The following is a 23,210-nucleotide window of genomic DNA, read 5'->3' on the forward strand; positions in this document are numbered from 1 at the left end:
AATAAATAAGGTGAGTGTATTATTTATTTGTTTAAATATATTTTATATTCCTTGCATTTTCAATGTAATCTTAGGTTTATTCATTTGGAGATGTAACCTCTCTATGTCACTATTACCTGATTTTTTTTACACGGTAGTAAATCTAAAAGATATGTTGCTTTCTTTAAATAATTCTAGTTCATCTAGTGCATTATTGTGACTACATTTTTAGGTTTACCTAAATATTGAATTTGCATTTTGATCCCTTCTAATAGCGCTGGTGCATACTTTGTGAGCTTATCAATACTGGTTAAGTACATGACATTTTTTTACGGATACCAAATATCAAAATGAGCGATTTATTTGTGACAACATGAGGTTTTTGTTATATTAAGTCTATGTTTTAGTGGCTGTCTATCATATTTGAAAAGATTACATATGTATATATATCGCAGTTATTGATTTATTTTTGTATTGTTTTTAGAAAATCAGGGTAGTAATACTTTTGTTTCAGCTCTGAAAATATTTCATTAATACCTCTATGATTATTTTTAGCATGCTTTTCTTCGATTATATTAAGTAATTTACCTCTATCAGTAACATCTTCCAGTAATACGTTCGATTTTAATACTTGTAACTTATTTGCAAAATATTTTGAGTATATTTCTTGATATTAAAAATATGATTGATTATCAAAACAGTATACAACAAGTAATCTTTTTTCAGGCATTTATCTTGCATTATTTGTAGAAGGATACTATTTCGTGAACCCCAATTATTTTTCTCGTTTTCTTTTTGTATAAAATTTTTGTTTCAAGCTACTCCATTTTGGATTTCTGCAAAAATATTTGTCTTTTAAATAAATTGAGTGGCTTTTTTGAAAAGTATCAGTAAACAGATCATTTATGTTTATATATAATTCATTTATACTTTTCTCTTTTACATGTCTACTGAGTCCACCTGGTACGACATTATCTTTTACTTTGATGTGTGATATGTCAAAATCATATTCATTGAGTTCAATTTTCATCTGCGTAACTTAGAATTCGGTTTTTTCAAATTGCTAATCCAAATAAGTGGTCAATGATTTGTCTGAATTAAAAACTTGGGACCAAACATATATGGGCAAAAATGTTTTGTTGTCCAAACAATTCCTAAGAGCTCTTTCTCAATTATATTATTATTTTGTTAATTGAGTTTTAGTGTACGACTAGCATAATAAATTCCGTTACTATTTTGCATGAGTATTGCACGAAGCGCAAGGTTACTCGCATCTGTAATAAGGGTAAATTTTTTATTGAAATCGGGTGAAACGGGAATAGGGTCAGATTTAAGAAGACTTTTGAGTTTTTTGAATACGCCTTTGTATTCCCGATCTTTTATATTAATTTTAGTATATTTTTTAAATATTTGATTAGCGAATATGCTATTTTCGCATAATCTTTTATGAATTTTCTAAAGAAACCTGTTATACCTAGAATTACTTAATATCAGTTTGGGTAGTTCAATCCCGTTTATGGCATTAACTTTAATGGGGTTAAATGTCCTAAATATTCTGTCTCTTGAACTAAAAATGTGCACTTATTTAAGTGAACTTTCAGATTTTATTTAGCAAGGCAATTTAGGATTTTATTAGTGAGTCAAAATGTTCCTCTACATTTGAAGAAAATATGATTATATCATAAACAGGACAATTCATTAATCATGAATTGTCCTGTTCATTCATTAACTTATTCATGAATTACGATTCATTAATCTTTGAAATGTGAAAAGAGCGCTTGGAAGGCCAAATGACATACGGAAGATCTCGTAGTGCCCATTCGAAGTTGAGAATGCAGTTTTTGATATATCATCTGGATACATTTCAATCTGGTGAAATCCTTTTGTTAGATTCAATGTTGAGAAAAACTTACAATCTCCTAATTTGTCAAATATGTCGTCCATATTTGGAATCGTTAAGTTTACGATAGTCAATGACTATACGCCATTTTTTCTTATTGCATTAATTTTTATTAGGCACTATTCAAATAGGACTATTATATGGTCTATGCGATTTTTATATTATTATCTGATCCAATATTTCTTTTATTTGTTTATCAATTTCATTTTTATATATTAGAGAGTATCTGTATGCTTTTGAGTAAATTGGTACATCATTTTTTGTTATTATTTTGTGCTTGATTTCATTTGTTGTTGTTGTTGTTGTGATTTGAGTTAGTGCTATTGCGCACTCTTTTACTGTTTTGTGGCTGGGGGCTTGTCCCTGCCCCACACTAAACTTTAACTATAATAGAATCATTATCATTTATTTATCTTCTAACTGATGACAGACCGTAGATCAGCATATCTTCCTGTGCGTCCTGAGGTGGACTTAAGACTTGTTAGGGCAGGGTTGGGCAACGTATCAAATTTTGTGAATAATTTTAGGGCTCTGTCCTTGATATATTTTTTCACTGCTCCAATTCTTAGATCTCTTTGCTTGTCTGTTGTTCTAATATACCACGGAATCTTAATTAGTCTTCTTAAAGCCAGATTTTGTGCTATCTGTAATTGCTTTATGTCAGTATTTGAGGCTTTGCTGTATGTTACACATCCGTACAATAGTGCTGGCCTGATTATTTGAGTATATAATAACTTTCTATTTTTAAGGTTGAATCGATTATTATTAAACAGCGGCTTAAAGAGACGTAAAATTTTAGAGCAACTATTCCGTTTGATTTTTTCATATGTTTATACCAATTAAGCCGTTTGTCAAAAATGATCCCTAGATATTTTATGCTTTCCTCCCGCCGTATCTCCGTGCAACCGACGCTCACTCCTGGAGGATGCTGCCTTCTTTTTCGTGTTATGAATATAGTCTGAGTTTTGTCGATGTTTATTTTAATCTTCCATTTCTGGAAGTATTTCATTCGTAAAAGAGAATTTGCCATTAATGCCATTGTCAAAAACTTTATAAATTTTAACAATAACTGACTTAAGTATTTGTGATTTTTTTTTATTTAAGTGATCAGTTTTAATTTTGTCAAATGCGTATTCTAATATATTAGTAAATAAAATATTATTTCCCATTATGCCATTAAACTTGTTTTACATGTCGCATTTAAGGAATGAGCAATACTCGTAATAGTTTTTTGCATTAAAGTCGTCAAAAATGGGAAATCTACATAACCTATGAATAACAATTTCTTTGCCGAAAGCTTTAATATTAAGTTGGACATTTTCCTTTCATTTTCAGCATGTATAGATTAAAAAATAAAGGCTTCTTAATTTGTTTCGATCTTTATTTAGAGTAGATTCTGGACCTGCCACTCGAAAATTTACATTAAAATTGCCAATTTGCATTGGGATTGGGTCGAAGTTGCTCGACTGATTTGATGTTCTAGTTTGCCTTGTATCATTTGTATTTTGCACAGTTTCTTCATTATTATTATTAGTATAATTAGTACTATTATAATTTCTAGGAGGGTTATATAATGTTCTACTGTTGTTATTGTTATTGAAACTATTTGTGTAGTTTCTGTTAAAATAATTTAGGTTATAATCTCTGTTTTGATTAAAATTATTGCAGAAATTTGCGTTACCAGAACTAGATAATATTATACGCCTCTTATATTGTTGAATGATTTTAATTGAAAATCATGATCTTTGTCGGTTCTGGCAAACGTTATTTAAAAATATTAAAGCATGTTTTATTTGTCTCTCCATTTGTATACATAAGTTCGTCATGCGTTAATTTTCTGTTACAAATTTTGTTTCTGACTTCATTTAATTTAAACTATGCACAATAAATGTTTCTATAAAAAGAATAGCTTTCAAAATAAAAAATGGGCGACCTCAAAAGTTGACTTTCAATTCGTTGAACTTGTGTTTCCAAATAAAGCAGTAGTTTATAAGCGTTAATTAACGTTAATTAACTTAATTAGATGAGTGTTCAATATCAGCGATTCAATTTTCCACAAGGAAAATAAAGAAACAGTTATCGGTAGATTAACCAAAAATAATTTTCTGATCAACATATTAAATTTCTGCACCATTTCTAGACAAAAACAATATCATAAGAGTAGGAGAATGAATCTCAGAATCAAATATTCTGTACAATCAGAAACATCCAATGATTTTGCCATACAATGACTCCTTCGGAAAACTAATTATGGAACACATACATTAAGAAAATATCCATTGTGGGCCTCAAGAATTGCTGGTACAGCCCAGGCAAACATTCTGGCCAATTAAAGGAAACTGCATGGCCAGAGCTGTTGTACAACAGCACAACTTCAAATGTTAAAACAAATAATGGGTAACCCACCAAAGAATAGAGTTTCTCCAACCAGACCATTTTTCAATTCAGGAGTAGATTTCTTGGGACCAGTATGGATTTATTACAAAATCCTTGGAAAAAAACCATGCAAGGCCTACATTGCGGTATTTTGCTGTTTTTTTACCAAAGCGGTTCATCTGGAGATCATCGAGTACTTAGCACTTAGACTAAGTATATTAATACTATGTGTTATCATAGTTTGGTATGTGTGCAAATGAAAGAAGCACAGTACAATGAAGAAGTTATATCGTTAAGTCGAAGAATTGCAGAACATTAATTGGTGTATTGGCAGGTCACTGTTTGGTCGCACCAGACGTGCACAAACTAAACTTAATTCACAGTAACGCCTGTAGGAAATGCAATGAGTAGAATAGAAAGGAAACTCTGGTGCAACTGCTGTGTAACTGCCCGGTTCGCTTGAGAATTTGACAAAAATACTCGCGGCTGTGAGTTTTACAGGACTGGATCACATGTCTGAGGTTTTTAATACAATACACTAATAACATGCTTCCTGATTGGTGCATACTATCGCTAAAATAACACTCTAACCTAGTGCGGATATGGTATGTTATGGTATAATAATATTTAGAAAAGTTTAGAAAAGAAACAGTCTTTAAAAGGCTTATTACCCCTTTTAGTGATGTATTCAATTTAGAAGGTGAGAAGCTTTTTATTTCACAGTCCAGACACATGAAGTAATTACTGAGTAGCAGTAGCGAGGCGTCAGCTTTTTGGCAAGGTGTTCACAATTTAATCAAAACAGAATTCCAACTATAACGTATTCCCCCTACTTCTAAGTTTTGTCCTTTCCACAAGCAAATAGCGTACAAGACCAATAAAACAATTTATTTAAATGTTCGCAGCCTGTGATCCACTGGTTTTTATTTACCATAAAGCTATAGCTGTAGGAAAACGACGACTTACCATAGATTTCGACATTTTTACAACAGGTATCAAATTCTTCATATCTGGAGTTGGTTTATTCATTTTATGAATTAAAATCTTTTTTTCAGAAGATCGTTAAAAAAAAGATATTTGAATCAAATCTTTAATCACACATTAATTCATTTCTAAATATTATTTTTCACTTCAAATTTCTTTAATTTTTTTCTTTACTTTTACCATTTGCTAGTATTAAATTGCAATAATGACTTTGTTATTGATTTATTTCCAACCTCTATATAAGAGTAAGAAACTCTCATGCATTCATTTACTCTTTTACTTTGTATTTACAATGCCCGGTTCAGTTTTTATACTGAACCATTTCCCCATATAAAACAGCAACCGTGACTTTGATTGTATTTGCACGCTTTCTATAAACTTTTGGTTCAGTTTAGTGGAATGATCCTCTCGTCAAATGTAAAGCGATTTTCGCTCAGTTATTTCTTTTCTCTTTTGTATTTACTTTGCATAACATTGGAAGTGCACTTTTTTTATTGAACTGCTTGCACGCATTAATTTAAGAGTTAAGATTATTTTACGTACATATATTTGTTTGTATGTTTTGTGTTGTGTATTCAATATTGAACATAGTCCCAATGTGAATGTTATTTCATTTGCATGCTTTGTAAGCAACGCGGTGCAGTTTTAATTTTGAACCTTAGTATATTTTAAGAGGAATGTGTTTTCTCTTTTATTAATTGTAAGTAATGTTGGGTGTAACTAACACATGTGTGATTTTGTTTGTATTCTACGTTTTGTGTTTACGTTAATCTGTTTGGAAAAGCTATTATAAAAAATGTTAAGTAGCAATATAGCGAGATTATTTACCTAATAAAAAAAAATTTAAAAAGGAAGCTTTGTTAAGGTGTTCAGTGAACACTCTGAACCATTCGACGCCTCGCCTCTGCTGAGTAGGGTTAGGCTTTAATAAATATAAGACAGTAATGTTTATCAAAAAAGGCGTCTTAACGATTTACACCAACTATCGCGAAATTAGCTTTATACCTGCCGCGAACAAGGTCGTTTCAACTGTACTGTGTAAAAGGTTGAATCCACTTGCTTACTCACTGATTGAGCCTTGTCAGTGATAAACTTAAGCGAATTAATATACAGGACCTTTGTCATGTCGTGAAAATGGGTGAACACGCTCCAGACAAAAAGGTATTTAAAGCAGTAGCTTGAAAATAAGGGTAGAGATAGACCATGACTCCGGCAGAATGACCCAGAACAAGGAGCACTTGCCGGACTTGAAATACGAGACTGCAGAAATCTTCAGTGATTTGCACGCAACTGGAGTGCCTGGAGAGATATTCTGCGTTAGGCCAAAGTTCTGTGTTAGATTATTATGACCAAATAAGTGAATAAGTAAAAATTTCGGGTGAAACACGGAAAGCATATTTTTTAAAACAACAACAACTTGTGCAGAAATGATAAAATTAATTACGAAGCATCTTAATTTCTATACTTATGTTATATAACAATATTTCACTTACTATAATATATAGAATATACTTATATAACAAATTTAGCTTAAACATTTTATGACAAACTGTTTGAAAAAATGGACTTTAAAGTATTGAGGTCTTTATGCTTAAAAATTTTTTCTGGAAAATTTTTTGAATCTTCCATCCAATCAAATGTTTTTATTTCTCGTACCAAAAATCATTTCGTTTATTTGTTTTATAGTGCGAAGTATATAAGCTTTCTTACCTGCTTTTCCTTAAGTAGTCTAAGTCTTTGTAAGAGCGGCAAGCCTGCACCAATTGGGCTGGATGTATTATCATGGTATTCATCGCTCTCTGGTATAACATCATCGTGTTCATCGGAACAAACTCTAGACATTCTTCTTAGCACAGATTTTTCATTGTTAGGTGTAGTATTTTGGAGAGGTTGCAGTTCCATAGATGAACCATTTCGATGAGATGCTCTGTACCAAGAACGAAACACAATGAAGTAAATAAGACATTACATGTCAAACTATAAAAATATTTTTGTACATGTAGAGTACTTAATAAATACATTACCGAAAAGTGCACAAGGCAACACTGTTAATTGTGCACTGCTTTTTGCTTAGTCGTTCATGGGGCAGTTGGCTTCTAGACATAAGAAGCGGTAAACGTGTTTCGTAATTAAGAATAATAATAAAGGAATATCTCAGATATTACGGTACATAAGGATTAATTTTTCAATATAAACATTATCGATCTGCAACCTATTTGATATTCAATACCATGACATGATTACCAGTTTTTTTTAGTACATTTTTTATACATGTCTTAGACATTTTAAACAGTAAGGGGTGAAATATCACATTTTGCAACTTCTTGTAAAGTGAGCTATATTTATTAACCCATTTTGTACCTCCGTGTGGTACACCACATGGCTAACTTTAAAAATTATTTAAAAATATTTATATTAGTAATTAATCCAATGTTTTTTATTTTTGTTACTTATTTTGATATCTTAATAATATAAAAATACAGATTTCGAACAGTTTTCACCTGTTCATGAGTTTACCTAGTTCGAAATAAAAAGTGTCCAAAAAAATGCCTCTTTTAATCAAATGAAAATTAAAATAAATAGAAATAAAAACTAATAAATTTGTTATAACATGTGTTCCCAAAAGTCCAAATATAATTTTCGTAATTTTTACCGGCGCCTTAGTAACAGTTACTTGCCACCAGACGGCGAAAAAAGGCGTGTGGTGAACCACACGCTGGGTCCCATAATACTATAATGATAAAACAATGCATTATAAGTATTTGTCGTTAAGTAATAAAATAAAATGAGACTAATCTCTCTAATAAATATCATAGTCTTCTGATTTACTTAAACTTGTGTTTTTTACTATGTATAATAATAATAGGTCTATTTTGAGATTTGATTGCTGGTTGAGTTAGTCTGAATTTGATTATTTTATATAGGGCTTCCATTTGTTTTGACGTCAATTTCTAACTGTAAATAAAATTATAATGTCGTGCCTAAGATATCTAAGAAATCAGGAACTATTGCATATTATTGACAATTGGAACGAAGATGACTCATTAGTGTCAAGTGACACTCCGCTACTTATTGAACAATAATGTTTGCCACCTGACAATGTTGCTGGTGAATCGGACAATGAAATGATTGACGATGATGAAATATCAACAAAAATTACATGCGACTTTAAAACTTTTTTCTCCTTTTTTGAATTCCGTTTGTCTAATTGTGAGATGGTATTTAGGTACTATTGAAGTTGTATACGAATCAAATGCACAAGAATATGGTGATCTTGTAGAAATGTCTGAGTCACAGCTATTCATATTGGAACTTGTAAAACCAATAGGTTTCGGTTATAAGCTATGAACCCTTTCTTTGGATAGTGGGTATATCTTTCAGTTTCTGCCATACTCCAGTGCAATTGACAAATATAACAAACAATTGAGAATCGGTGCATTTGTAAAGGACTTATTGAGCCATTGTGAGTATTCATTGCAACATGCTGTATGATTCCGTTGAACCCATAGTAAATGTGCAACACTATAGCAGAAAGAAAAAAAAAGGTTGGTGTCCCACAGCCCCAAGTTGTCAACAGCTACAACCGACACATGGGCGGCGCTGATTTATGTGACAATAGAGTTGCTAACTGTCATATTGGGAATAAAAGCAAAAAGTGGTGGTGGCTATTATGGGTTCAGTGTTTGGATAGCGCTGTTGTAAACGCTTGGAAACTAAATTGCTTTGTCGCTGCTTCTACTAACACAAATCCGATGCCTCAGTTACACTTCAAGAATTTCATTTGCCAGAAACTTTCTCCGTCCATCAGAGAATTCAATGTTCATTACAAAAGCTACCGCTTACGATGATTTGAAAAAGGAAAGGCCATTTAAGTGGTTATGTAGAAAATTGCTTTAAAATTTTCTATGAAAATAAACAATATTACATTGATCGTAGACAATGACGCAAGTAAGTTTTGTTTCTTTACATAATACAATACATATGTAATTGTGGTGTCTTTACCAAAAGAAGCACGCGCTTTCGAGTTGTATTACAGACTAACTTTATTATAATTTTACAAAAGCTTACGAACTAAACATTTTGAGTATATCGTGTTACATACACTGTCACTTATAATATTATAAATATATATATTAATTATATATATCACATTCTCCTCCTAAATGAGCTATTTATTTAAATTAAATATAACATTAAATAAGAAAATTTAAAATTATAACTTTATAAATAAAACATTACTTATAATTACAATTCAACTAAAATTAGAATAAATTCCATAAATCAAAATATGTAATTCAAGTAACTTCAAAAATTCAAATAATTCAAAATATGTCATAATGTAATTCAAAATATCTTATTAAATTAAATTTATTATTCTTTAGTTACTTTACCATTCTTTCGTGGTCTTAAGTTACGTCATTATTATCAATTAAAATATTTTCATTATTATTACTTACTGAATTTTCAAGTGGTGTGTGAGTTTCCATGATATTCTCAGTCACTGAAGGATTGTTGTCCAGAATATTGGACCCAGTGTAGCACCTGCTCGTATTTCTCGTATTACAATTTCAAAATTTGCTTCATTTTGATTACGCAAATTTGCACATAAAGACTTTTTTTAGTGTTTTTACAAAATTTTCAATCTGTCCATTGGTTGAAGGATGACCAGATGCGGTCAAAATATGATTTATATTGTTCTTTGTGGTGAAAACTTTAAATTCTTCTGAAGTGAATTGTCTACCATTATCACTCACAATTGTATTTACAATTCCAAAACGACAAAATAATTCTCTTAATTTTGATATTACAAAACTTGAAGATATGTTTCTGGTTTGATATACTTCAACCCATTTAGAAAAAGAATCAATTATTACAAATAAATAAAACCCTGCAAAGTCTATATGAACTCTGTTCCATACAGTATCAGTTGGAGTCCACGGTATTAAAGTGCTCTTTTCTGGGCTTGCTAAAAGTTCTTGACATGGAATGCAAGTTTTGATCAAATTTTCTACATCAACATTTATATTTGGCCACCAGACATAAGATCTAGCTATAGATTTGGTTTTGACAACTCCTAAATGAGATTCATGTAATTTGTGTAAAACACTCTGTCTAAGTTTTTGAGGAATAACAATTCTATACCCCCAAAGTAGACATCCACGATCAACTGTTAATTCTATACTCTTGGTAGTAAATGACGTAAACTGATTTCCTTTTAAATTGTTAATTGTTCCATTTAAAACAGCATCAGATTATTTTGAAAGAATTGGATCGAGTCTAGTTTGTTGTGCTATATTTTTAAAATTCAGAGATTGTTCTTGAATACTATATATATAGCTTTTATCGTCGTCATGGTTGTCTTTCATAGTTTCATCGTAATGAATCTGCGGAATACGTGAAAGATTATCAGCATGATTTAAATGTCCTTTAACATACTCTATTTTATAGTTAAAACCAGTCATAATAAAAGCCCATTTTTGCATTCTTGCTGCTGCCATGATAGGTAAACCTTTATTTTCATTGAAAATTCAAATGAGTGGTTCGCAATATAAAATTATTGCCAAGCAAATACTGTTTTAACTTTGAAACACAAAAAATTATAGCTAACGCTTTCTTTTTAAGAGTGCTGTAATTTTGTTCACACTTAGATAAAGCTCTTGAAACAAAGGCAATTGGTTTGCAATCATTCTTTGAAAATTCATGAGAAAGAACTCGTGCAACCGCACTATTCGAAGCATCTGTTGTTAGTATAATTGATAATTCTGGGTTGAAATGTGTAAGTACTTGGTCTGATGTGATATCTTTTTTTATGCATTCGTACGCATCTTGACATTGTTCAGACCAACCTAATTTAGTATTTTTTGGTAATAGCCTATAAAGTGGAATCATTTTGTAAGCAAAGTGGAGTTAGACTGGAGTTAGTTACTTACTGGAGTTAGACTTACTTGTTTTTTAAATTTTTGTAGCCACGATAAAGATGCTAAACTGCAAGATGCTCCCGTATCACACATCCAACTTCACACATAAATTATGTGACATAATCCATCGACAGTCACTGGAACTTTAAACTCATCAGCACTTCAAATTTCAGATGTTACATTGTAAATGGAAAATTTCGGATCATTATTATTTATATTAACAAATTTTTTAGATTTTTTTACAGATAAAAACTAATTTTTTATTTTTATTGATTTTTACATTCCTGCACACTGATGCTAGGTGTCCAATTTTTCCACAGTGATGGCATTTAGAATTTTTAAATCTGCAAACTTTTGAATCATGATTACGCCAGCCACAATGATTACAAGCTGAATTTTTACTACAATTTTTATAACTGCTGGCATACTTATCGCTGCTCTTATATATTGTTTTATTTTTCACAATATTAATTTCACTGTAGTCATTACTTGTTTTTTGCTTCACTTCCATAATGAGTGCTTTAGGTAGTGCTTCATCTAGCGAAAGCTTTTCGTCTTCTTCGCAAAGTCGCTCAAAAATTGTTCCTGATAATCCAACAATAAAACGATCCAAAATAAAAGACTCAAGTTGCTCACCGAATTTGCAATTCAACGCTAATTGTTTTGTTCTAGCAAACCACTCGGAAATTGATTCATTTTCACTTGTTACTGCAGTGTGAAATTTTTTCTCTCTCTTTGAATATGATTGTGGGAGACGTGTAATGTTTATCCATTATATTACAAAGCTCTTTGTAAGACTTTGTAACTGGTTTACTTGGACTGCATATATTATGGAGAACAGCATATGGCCCCGATCCAATAGATTTTAAGAGAAGAGCTTTTTTTGTGTTATCACTGATGCAATTTATCTCGCAAAAGTAAATTTCTAACTTTTCCTACCACAAATCCCACAATTCGCTGCATGGATTAAATTCCGGCACGTGTTCAATTGGATGATATACATTAATTTTGTGTCTACCACGTTTTCGTTATCCGTACTAATTTTTTTTTTGAATTTTAATTTATAATATATAATTATTAATTTTTAACAGTTTATATATATATATATTTTTTTTTTGTGTTTTATTTAATGACAAAATCAGAAGCGTCACAAAGCTTTTTTGAAAAAAAATGGATGCTCACCGATCACGTTTTTTTTATATTATTATTTGATTTTATATCAATTTGTATATATACACATATTTAATGTTCAAGAAATATATGTTTCTTTTTTTTTTTTTGTTTTTGTTTTAAAAATTTAAAAACAGTTTGTATATTTACACAAATCTAATGTTCAAAAAAAAATTTTATTTTTTTCTCTCATCGCCAGTTATGTGGTTTCTTTATCAAAAGAAGCACGCGGTTTCGAGTTGTATTACAGACTAACTTTATTATAATTTTACAAAAGCTTACGAACTAAACATTTTGAGTATATCGTTTAACATACACTGTAACTTATAATATTATAAATATATATATTAATTATATATATAACAGTAATAATTCAGATATATTTTTTGATTAATAAGTATTTGAAAAGCATAAAACATTGAATTTTATTCTTAAGTCTACTTTATACAATTTACAATGACTAAATACCATATTTGGAAACAAAACAAAATTTCATTTATAAAGTAGAGTAGAGTACCAGAAAAACAAAATTCATTATTTTTAAGTGAGTAAATCATAGAGTGAAATTAGCATGACTTTATTTGTACTACGTTTCTAGATGAGGGTCTATATACAAGAAAAAATAATATTATATCATGTAATAAATAATGCTTCTAAAAATGAATAGTACTAAAATTTTAAGATTACCAATAGGTACGATATGTTCTTATATAACATAGGAGGTGATATTGTTAATGAAATCTCAGAGCTAATTAACAGAAACTCCAATTTAGAATATATAATTTAAGAAAGTCTTTGGGTCACTTGGTCAATGAACACTTGGTCATAAATATAAGAAATAATTTTAAAAGACCACTTATGATGAGATACCGATCATTACACGATACAGTTGTATGGTCAGCCAATAATTCAGTTAATTAAAAATAACAAAATTTTGTTATTACAATTCACTACTGTTCGAAAAACCTCCTGTTGGGACTTCTAGCATTTTTGAAGCCACTATGAAACAAAATGTATGAGCACACAATAAATAGAAAACAACCAACTCGATCAAATTTCAAAATAATAATAATTCTTTTCTGAATTTAAAAACATAATTCATACAATTATAGGGTTGCCATGTGTAACCAAAAAAAATAAAGTATTAAAAAAAATTAAGTTAGTTTGTTATATAAATTAATGACAATCATTTCACGAACATTCACCCCCCCCCCCCCCCCCCCCTTGGAACGGTCGCGTTCCAAGAGAGATCTGAACGTCTGAAAACACCATTTTTTGTACGCACTACTACAACACGTACGAAACCATCAAGACCAGGTATAATTTCAATAACTCTACCGAGTAACCAGCGCAGTGGTGGGAGATTATCATCCTTTAAAAGCACTATTGCACCGAGAGACACATTTGGAGAAGAGCTTCGCCATTTTATTCGCTCCTGTAGCAATGTAAGATCCTCAGTGCTCCAACGTTTCCAAAAAACTTGTTGTATGTGTGAAATCCGGTGCCAGTGATTAAGTCGTTTAAAATTCAAAATTGTTATGTCAGGCTCAATGATAGATGACAATGGAGCACCAATTAGAAAGTGGGCAGGTGTGAGAACATCGAGATCTAAAGAAAATAACTAACTTGAGCTACTGATTGCTTTTTTGCATTCCAAATTGCGATAATCATTCCATAAATTCACCTTCTACACCTTCTTCTGTATAACAGTACCTTGCAGTATTTTGTTAGCTGTTAAGATAGCAGATCGGTCTTTGGTGTGTTATGAGTTAAATAATTATTTTATTTTACTTTACGTTTTCTCAGTTTTTCCGTGGAATATTTGTAGTATTTTTATTGTGTACGATCTTAGTTGATCGTATATTTTTCTAAAAATAGGCAAGGTTGTTTGCATCTGGGCAGTTGTTGACTAGACCAAAGCATCAGACCGTCAGTTCGACGATAAGAAATGCTGATTTTTGGTATTTGGTTAATAACTGATGTCATGATGTAAGTGACTTTGAAATTGTAAATACGGAAGAATTGCAAAAATATGTAGAGCATTCTTGTAATAATAAAAACTTTACGAATTTAGCAAAGTAAATTATGGAACTAAGGGAAAAGCCCAATGAGGTAACTGTGGTAATTCTAAGGTCATATATTGGATTTTTGCATCAAGTTTAGGTATATAATATGAGTTCAAAATTTGAACTGAAAGTGTAAAAATTGTAAAGTGGTGAAGCGTAGTAGCGCTGGCACATAATTTGAAATCAATTAAGTCGTTGTGCTCTTGTCGAATAAAAAGAGAGTATTATTGTACGGGTTTTTCGGTAGGATTATTATAGCAACGTCCCCTGCGACCTCAATATTATCGACCGCGGGTATATTGTTTGTTTTGGAGAGGAAGCAACATCATTTTCACCAAATACACAACATTGATTGGCGCAGCCGGTACACGTTTGGTGCAGAATACAAAACGTGCAATAAGGAACACTACATGCGATGGAGGTTTTAAAAATGGTGAGTGACGTTATAAAATCCTAAAGTGAATTAAAATTTGAAATTTTCGACTATAATTATAACGTAACATAATTAAAAGAAGATATTCCACAACAATTGTTGAAATGAATTTAAGTTGATTGGATTTAAGTTGAATTGTAAATTATTATATTTATGTTATATAAAATGCAAATTTATTTTTAAATGACTTGTAAAAATTGTAACGACCCTTTCTTGCAGTCGTTGCTTATTTGCTGAGGTATGCTCAGTCTCGCCAAAGTCGTCATAATAAATTTATAGATTGTGACCAAAATTCTTTGTTTACGTAATGCTTTACTTCGGAATTTATAAATTTTATATTTATATTTAATATAGGAAAACAAATTAACCTTTTGTTTCAAAGAAAATAAAATAAATATATATGTATATATAAACAAAATTTGAATATGTAATTTTTTTTTTCGAAAGGGTAAAAATTTTATAATTAAATAAAGATGTCTTTTGAGAAGTTTCAGTGCTTGAATGTCCTTGGTAGAACTTTCTCCTTCAGGTCCCTGGTGTTGTATTCTTCTGACTTTATCTAAGAGTATAGGATTTATTAGTGGGCTTATTCTGAATCTTGTAGAATTACTTTATATACTGTCGGCGTGAGACCATCTGTCGTGTTCAAGTATTTTACTACAACTATGCCTTTGTTTGGAGATTTTCGTTATAGTCGGTCTCCTTTGCGTATTACAAAGAATTACTTTCGACACAGTCGACGTGATACCACCTTTCGTGTCTCAGTATTTCCTAGTAATTATTCCTTCCTTGGGATATTTTTATATAAAATATCCTTATAAATATATTAATTTTGGAAATTATTTTGGACACAGTCGACGTGAAACCACCTGCCGTGCCTTAATAATTATTATACCTTGATTTAGATATGTCTTTCATATAAAATATCCTTATGAATTTTAATTTTAGCAACTATTTTGGACCCAGTCGACGTGAAACCACCTGTCGTGTCTTAATAGTTATTATGCCTTTGTGCCTCTAGGGCTTAGTTGACTTGGTCTTCCAAGGTGTATGTGCCTTTGAAATTATAAACCAAAGTGTTCGCATAAGTAAAATGCGCGTCTTATATACACACTCGACCGAGCTTTTGTGTAGCGTATCATTTTATTTACAGCTGATCTCACGTAATTCTTGTTTAATTTTGCCGTTCTGATTTTCTATTTCATGTTTTGTGCGGTACTCAGCTTGTGCATTTAACTTCTCTTTGAGCTTCTCTTACGGCGAATATTTTTGGCAGTTGTTGTTTTCTTACGTTAACGCTGCTTTGTTTTGATTCTTACAAAACGTGTTTTTAAAGCTACATTCGATCGGTGGTGGTTTTTTTTATTTTGTAGTAATTTAAAAACCGTGTTCTCTTTTAAGACTTACTTTATTAATTAAAATATGTTTTTACAAAGTTCTTATTTGGAGGAGCAGTGTGCATTAGCATACTGTGAGAATTTGCTGAATTGGCGTCTTCACACGCCAGCCCAAACACTATCGTCAAACGGACGGTAGGGGCTCATATTGCAAGAATGCAATAAAGTTACAATAAATATCAGCATACTTATTTACTCACATAGTGTATGCTTATGCACGCTACACCTCCTGTTTTAAAAAAATAATGTAATAAAATTTTAAACAAAATTTTATGTAATTATTAATAATTGTATATATTAATGTATTATTAATATATTGCTTATATATTGCATATAAAAGAATTTTTTTTTTTTTATTTAATTACAAATATATTTTCATTATACATATCTACATTCATTCATTCATTCATTCATTCATTACTATATATATATATATTATTTGGATTTTATTATTTATTTTTTTTTTTTAATTAATATATCGTTTTAACCTATTTTTGTGCACTTTTTGTGCTTTACCTTTACTATCTACTATAACTATATTATTACCTATTTCCATATCTTTAACTGAATATGGACCTATATATTTATTTTCTAATTTATGACCTACTTCGTTTTTTAATAAAACTTTATCTCCTATTACTAATTGGAAATTATGTACATTATTGTCATAACTAATTTTATTTTTTAATTTTGATTTATCGAGCATTTTTCTTGCTCTTTCATGAACTACTTCTAATCTGTATTTGCTTTCCTTAGCATAATCATCTATATTGTATAGTGGATCTATATTACCACTATTGAAATCATAGAATTTTCTTGGAATACGTCCATACAGGAGTTCGTAAGGACAGTATCCATGTGCTAACGATGGTGTTGTGTTAAAGCAATACGTGAAGTATTTAATCCAAACATCCCAATCATCTCTATTGACAGAGATGTAAGATCTTATATATTCATTAAAAGTGCGGTGACTGCGTTCTACAGTACCTAGCGTTTGATGATGGTGGGATGTTGATGTAATATTCTCGATATTGAGATATTTACATAAATCGTTCATAATTGAATTTTTGTACTCTGTACCCATGTCAGTTAGAAACCGTTTCATGGGTCCGTACTGTAAAATAAAATTTTCGAAAATTGCTTTCGCTATAGTCTTGGCACTTTTATTTGGAACTGGAATAGTTACCAAATATTTTGTTAGGTCACATATTAATGTGATTGCATACTCATTGTTGTTCTCCGTTTTTGGGAGTGGACCAATGGTATCTACTAACACAGTGTCAAATGGAGACATAGGGGTTTGCACTTTCGTTAAAGGCATTTTCGTATGTCTAGTTGTCTTGGCCAGTTGACAACTTAGACACTTTTTTACGTACTTGGTAATAGTTCTTGTCATGTTTTTCCAGTAGAATCTTTGTTTTATTTTAGTCAGTGTTCTGGTAATTCCAGTATGACCTCCTTCTGCTGGATCATCATGATATTGGTGAAGAATAGCTTCAATTGCCGACTTATTATTTTCGTTTATTTTTGTCACCTGTGGTAATAGCACTATTTGAACATTTGTTAATGTTTTGTTGCCCATTTCTTTAAAAGAATTTAGCGATACAGATTTAAAAATCTTTTCGCAAGCTGCCATTTGTAACTGTTTAATTTTTAATTCACCGGCTTGTTGATCAAGCCTTTGGAATAACAGACCTAGATCTAAATTTCCATTAGTGATTAAATCATTAACATATATGTGTTTTAAAATTCTTTTCCCATGCTTCAAGAAACAATTGTGGGATGATAATTTTAATTTTACACATTTTTTAACGTCGTTACTACTAACGACTTCATAAACTTTGGGCTTATCATTATTTTGATGTGTCGGTCTTATTAAATTTGTGCCTGCGCAGACTTTTTGCTTATTCTTCCTTGTTTCAGCTCTCGTTGTTACTTTCAGTATAGCTGTATTTGTGTGATTTTGGTCTTTCAATTCATTTATAGTTATCCGAGACAAAGCATCGGCTGCTGTATTTTGTTTCCCCCTGAGAAACTCCACTGTGAAATCGTATTCCTCTAAATCAAGTCGGATTCTTGTTAGCTTGGAATTAGGATTTTTCATTGAAAACAGATAAGAAAGTGGTCTATGGTCTGATTTTACTAAGAAGTGTGTTCCGTATATGTACGGTCTAAAATAGTTGATTGCCCAATGAATTGCTGTTAACTCTTGTTCCGTAGTAGATTTATTACTTTCTCCCTTAGTGAAAGTTTTTGATGCGAAAGCGACTGGTAGTTGCTGTCCATCGTACTCTTGGCTGAGTACAGCACCACAAGCGTGCTTGCTAGCATCGGTGGTAATACAAAATGATTTGCTGAAATCGGGGTATTGAAGTAATGTTGGTTGCATTAATGCATTTTTTAAATACTGGAATGAATTTTCACACTCCTTGGACCATTCGAATTTAATATTCTTTTTACAAAGTTTGGTTAAATGACGCGAATAGTCAGAGAAATTTTTGACAAACCTTCTGTAGTAGTTACAGAAAGCAACGAACCGTCTAACGCTGTCAGCGTCTTTGGGTGTTGGATAATTTTTAATAATATCATACTTGCTTTCGTCAGGTAAAATACCTTTGTCTGAGCATTTGTGTCCAAGATAAGTCACTTCATGCATAAAGAAACTACATTTTTCAGGATGTAATTTGAGATTGTATTTTCGAGTTCGAATTTTCAAGTTCGAATACATCCTTAAGGTTTTTAATCATGTGTTTTTCGGAACATCCGACAACAACAAGATCATCCATGTACAGAAAAGCTTGCGAAGGCTTTAAGCCTGAAAATGCAAGTGTCATCATGCGCTGGAATGAATTAGGCGCTATTTTAAGTCCATATGGTAATCGTTTAAAACGATATGAGCCATTGCTCGAAGAAATGGACGTTATGTTTCTTGAATATTTATCAAGTTCAATCTGGTGAAAACCAGACATTAAATCAATACATGAGAAGTATTTGGCACGTCCCAGTTGATCGAGAATTTCTTCGATTCTTGGGAGTGGGAATGTGTCAGCAATTAGTTTTTTATTAACTTGGCGATAATCTACTGCTAAACGCCATCTTTTATTATTCGAATTTGGGAGAGATTTTTTTGGGAACTAGAAGTAAAGGGCTGTTATAAGGTGAAATGGATGGTTCTACTATGCCATCATCAATTAATTTATTCACCTGTTTATTTATTTCTTCTTTATGTGAGTGGGGTATACGATAATTTTTTATGTATACTGGTTTTCTATCTTCCATTAACAATTTTTGTTTGTAGAAGTTATTGTGGGTTATTGGTTTAGACTCAAGTCCAAAAATATCAGTATATTGGGAACATAACTCGTACAATTGAGAATTGAATTGTTTGGGGAAGTTTTTTTTTAGATTATTTAAAACTTCTTGACTTCTATTATTTTTTGTTTGTGTGTTTGTAAGTATGTTATAATTTAATAGACTTTCTGACTTTATGTCATTATGTTTTAAACTTGTATCTTTATTAGTACTATTTATGATGCGTATAAATGCATTATTAGAAGTAACAATTGCGTTTGCAATGTAAATACCGGGCATTGGTTCTTGACTGTGTACTAGAACTTCATTTTCAGAGCAATTAAGTTTAATACATTTAATTGTTTCTGATCTTGCTGGTAAAAGAATTGTATCATTTGTATTATTAAAAGTGGAATGATCAATAGGTATTGATATATCTGTAAAAAAATTATCGGGTCTTAATGTAAGTGAATTTTGATTGTGTTTGAAATCTAATATACAATTATATTGTTTTATAAAATCTAATCCTAGTATCCCATCACAAGGAATTGGGAAACTTTCATGAACCACATGAAATTTGTGATTTAGTAGAAAGTTATCAATCCTAAGGTCAAGATTAGTTGATCCTATAGTGTGTATTGTTCCCTGGCCAATACCACTTAGAATTGTAACAGTTTCTGTATTTACATTATTGTAAATAGTGTGAGACTGTTTTATTACTGAAATGTCAGCACCAGTGTCTAATAGAAGAGTTATTGACTTATTTGCATCATTGTTATAAATTTGTATTATGAGATTTAGATTTGGATTAAAATTATAGATTTTATGATGTTTGTATGAGTTTGGGGGGTTAATTAGTTTTCCGAATTTTGTTGATTTTGTTGTATTACGCGTATGTTATTACGCCCTTGTCCACGTGAGGTATTAAATGTACTGCCTCTACGGGGGTATCTATTGTTTTGATATTCATTACCATACGACTAAATATCTTGATTATTATTTCTGTGGCTATTTCGTTGATTGCTATTATTGCCACGGCCTCTACGACGGTTGTAATTTCCGCGGTAGGTGTTTCTGTTATTTATTCGCGAGTAATATAGAATTGCGTCCGGTCTTCCATGCATTTCTGTACAACAGTTGACATATTTTGAAACGGCTTCATTCAGTGAGTTGAATGTGCCTGCTTCCATTATGGTTTTCAACCTGTCATTAGTACAATTTTTAGTCATCGAAGATATAGCTTCTTTCCGACTAAATGTTTCTGCATTGTCCGCATCTACGCCATTATCTATGTATGCACCCTCAAGAGCTTGACATAGATTATTGATTTCGGTAGTATATTGAGTAGCCGTTTTGCCTCGTTGTTGAATATTCATCAACTTGGCCTTTATGACGTCGATTGACTCTCCTTTGACGCATAGGGATAATTTTGTTATTATTCCCTGTATAGTTTCTTCGTCTTTCACCCTATACAGTAAGGGTCCCGTTATCTTTGATTTTATAACTTCCATAGCAAGGTCTTCCTGTGTACCTTTGGTGCGGTCTATCAAACGTAATGCTCTAAGGAATCTTTCCAAGTGCTGTTTTTTCCCGTCAAATTCTGGAACTGCTATGGCGGTTTCCTTTATGTATGCTCTGTCGAGCTCTACTTGTGCTTGTGCCATTTCTATATTCTTGTGTTCCGTTGTATTTTCAGAGCAGTGACGACGCGTGCCCTATCTGGAAGGGTGTGCGGCCCTTCTTTAATGTTGTTTTTACATGTACCACTTATATTAAAATATATGAGATCTTTTATTAATAATAACTATATTATATAAGGCAACAATATATTCGCGCAATATTATATTAACAATTCATTAACAAAATAACATATTAAACAAATTAAATTAATAATTTATATACAAGATTAATATTATATCAATATGGAAGAAACAAAACTTCACATAATTCTCGTAACATCAAACCAAATTTTTTCAAACAAAAGAGTTTGTACTTAGAAACATACATGTTTGTGCAGTGATCAAACAAAATCGAAACCACTTGCAATGTCCGCACAAGTACCCCGCACAATAAGAACAGAAATTCGTGGGTGCTGCTGTTAAAAGGGGAGAGACGAAATGTGATAGAAATGTATGGTGAGATGAGCTGCAAACTTCAGCCGCTCATGCAACCACTTTGGCAAATCATCATGTTGGATTCGTATGCATACAGTTGATATTCGAATAGAACAGAAAATTACTCTCATACAATTCCCACTATATAAATCTCTATTTCTGATATTACGAACGGGAGCACACGCACATTATTTTGTTCATATGCAACGTATGAATGTGTGGCCAACTTCTTTGCACACAAAGGGGAGAGACGAAATATAATAGAAATGTTCTGTGATTTGAGCTGCAAATATATGAGCACAACTAACAAGTATAGCGGCTAACAGAAGCAAATTAATTGAGTTTTCATAGACAATTATATTTAATTGTTTTTGCTAAAACTTTAAAAATATATATTTATATGGAAATGTAATAAATAATAATAATTCTTGATGTAAAGATACTTAATAAATTTATATACCTATGTTATTTAACATTTTGCAAATTATATTAGGGTGTTCACCGCACACCTCCGCACCTTAGAGCAGTCGTCACTGTTTCAGAGTCTGTGTCTATATTTAATTCTATATTAATAGATATTTTTTCATTTAATGTTGTGGGTATTTCAACATTAATGCCTTTCTTTAGGGTAACTTTGATGGCTTTTTCACGGAGGTCTCCAAAGATTTTCCTCGCTTCCGCTTTGTGTGCGGTTGTGAACCTATCAAAGTGTACGTTTAAAAGTACTCGAATACTTTCTAAACTCTGTATTAATAACGTACAGTGTTTGTGTAGTGTTGTAGCACTAATAGGTCTATCTATTGCAATACATTTATATGATTTGTTAAACGTTTCTTTTAGGAAGCGTATTTTATTCAATATTGTTTGCTATTCCATCAAACAATATTTTGTTTTTAAAATTGTAAATTAAATTTACGAAAATCTTAACACTTTAATTGCGTAAGTTATTTTAAATTCTTTAAATTGTACAGATAAATCTATAACATAGCCTTAAGATAAAATTCACGTATTATATAAAATTTAATATTAAATTTTCTTATACGATGATTGAGAACTCATAATTATAGTAAAAATATTCTACATGTTTTACATATTAATCCAGTAATAAATTTTTAACCAAATGCAGCAAAGAAAAAAAAAATTACTAAACTGAAATTAAGCATTTTAAATGTTATCTGTTGAAACTGCACGATTCATATACTTCCTTTTAACGGAAGCTCTGTACTTTCCTACTAATTTGAGAACAATTTTTCCTATCACTATAACAACAAGAATAAGTAAAAGGAAATTTGTGGTTTTTAAATCACTTAGATCTGTTTGTACTTCCACTTCATTAATTACATTGGCCTGAGGCCTATCGAAATTGGCTTTTGGGCCGCACATTTCCAAATAATATTAATGAATGAATGAATATAAAAATATAAAACATATAAATATAAAACATAAAAATTGAATAGATGTATAAAAACATATATATATAGAATACAAATATAAATATATAAATGAAATATAATTAATAAACATTATATGTGGTGGCGGGATAAGAATACCACCTCAGTTTGTCTCTGCTTGTCGTAAAAGG

The 23,210-nt window shown here is 31.1% G+C and overlaps 1 protein-coding gene across 1 annotated transcript in view; it reads right to left on the reverse strand.

The window, feature by feature from the left end:
* Positions 1–442: 442 nt before the first annotated feature.
* Positions 443–23,210, reverse strand: part of LOC119665450 (cyclic nucleotide-gated cation channel alpha-3-like) — a 210,734-nt gene continuing 187,966 nt past the window's right edge. The window contains exons 13-14 of the mRNA XM_038074675.1: positions 6,950–7,166; positions 443–616 (exon numbers count right to left, since the gene is read on the reverse strand). Of these exons, the coding sequence (XP_037930603.1) occupies positions 443–616; positions 6,950–7,166 (391 nt within the window). The remainder of the gene's footprint in view (positions 617–6,949; positions 7,167–23,210) is intronic.

The sequence above is a fragment of the Teleopsis dalmanni genome, chromosome 1 (genome assembly GCF_002237135.1).
Source record: "Teleopsis dalmanni isolate 2A chromosome 1, ASM223713v2, whole genome shotgun sequence".
Taxonomy (NCBI): Eukaryota; Metazoa; Arthropoda; class Insecta; order Diptera; family Diopsidae; genus Teleopsis; species Teleopsis dalmanni.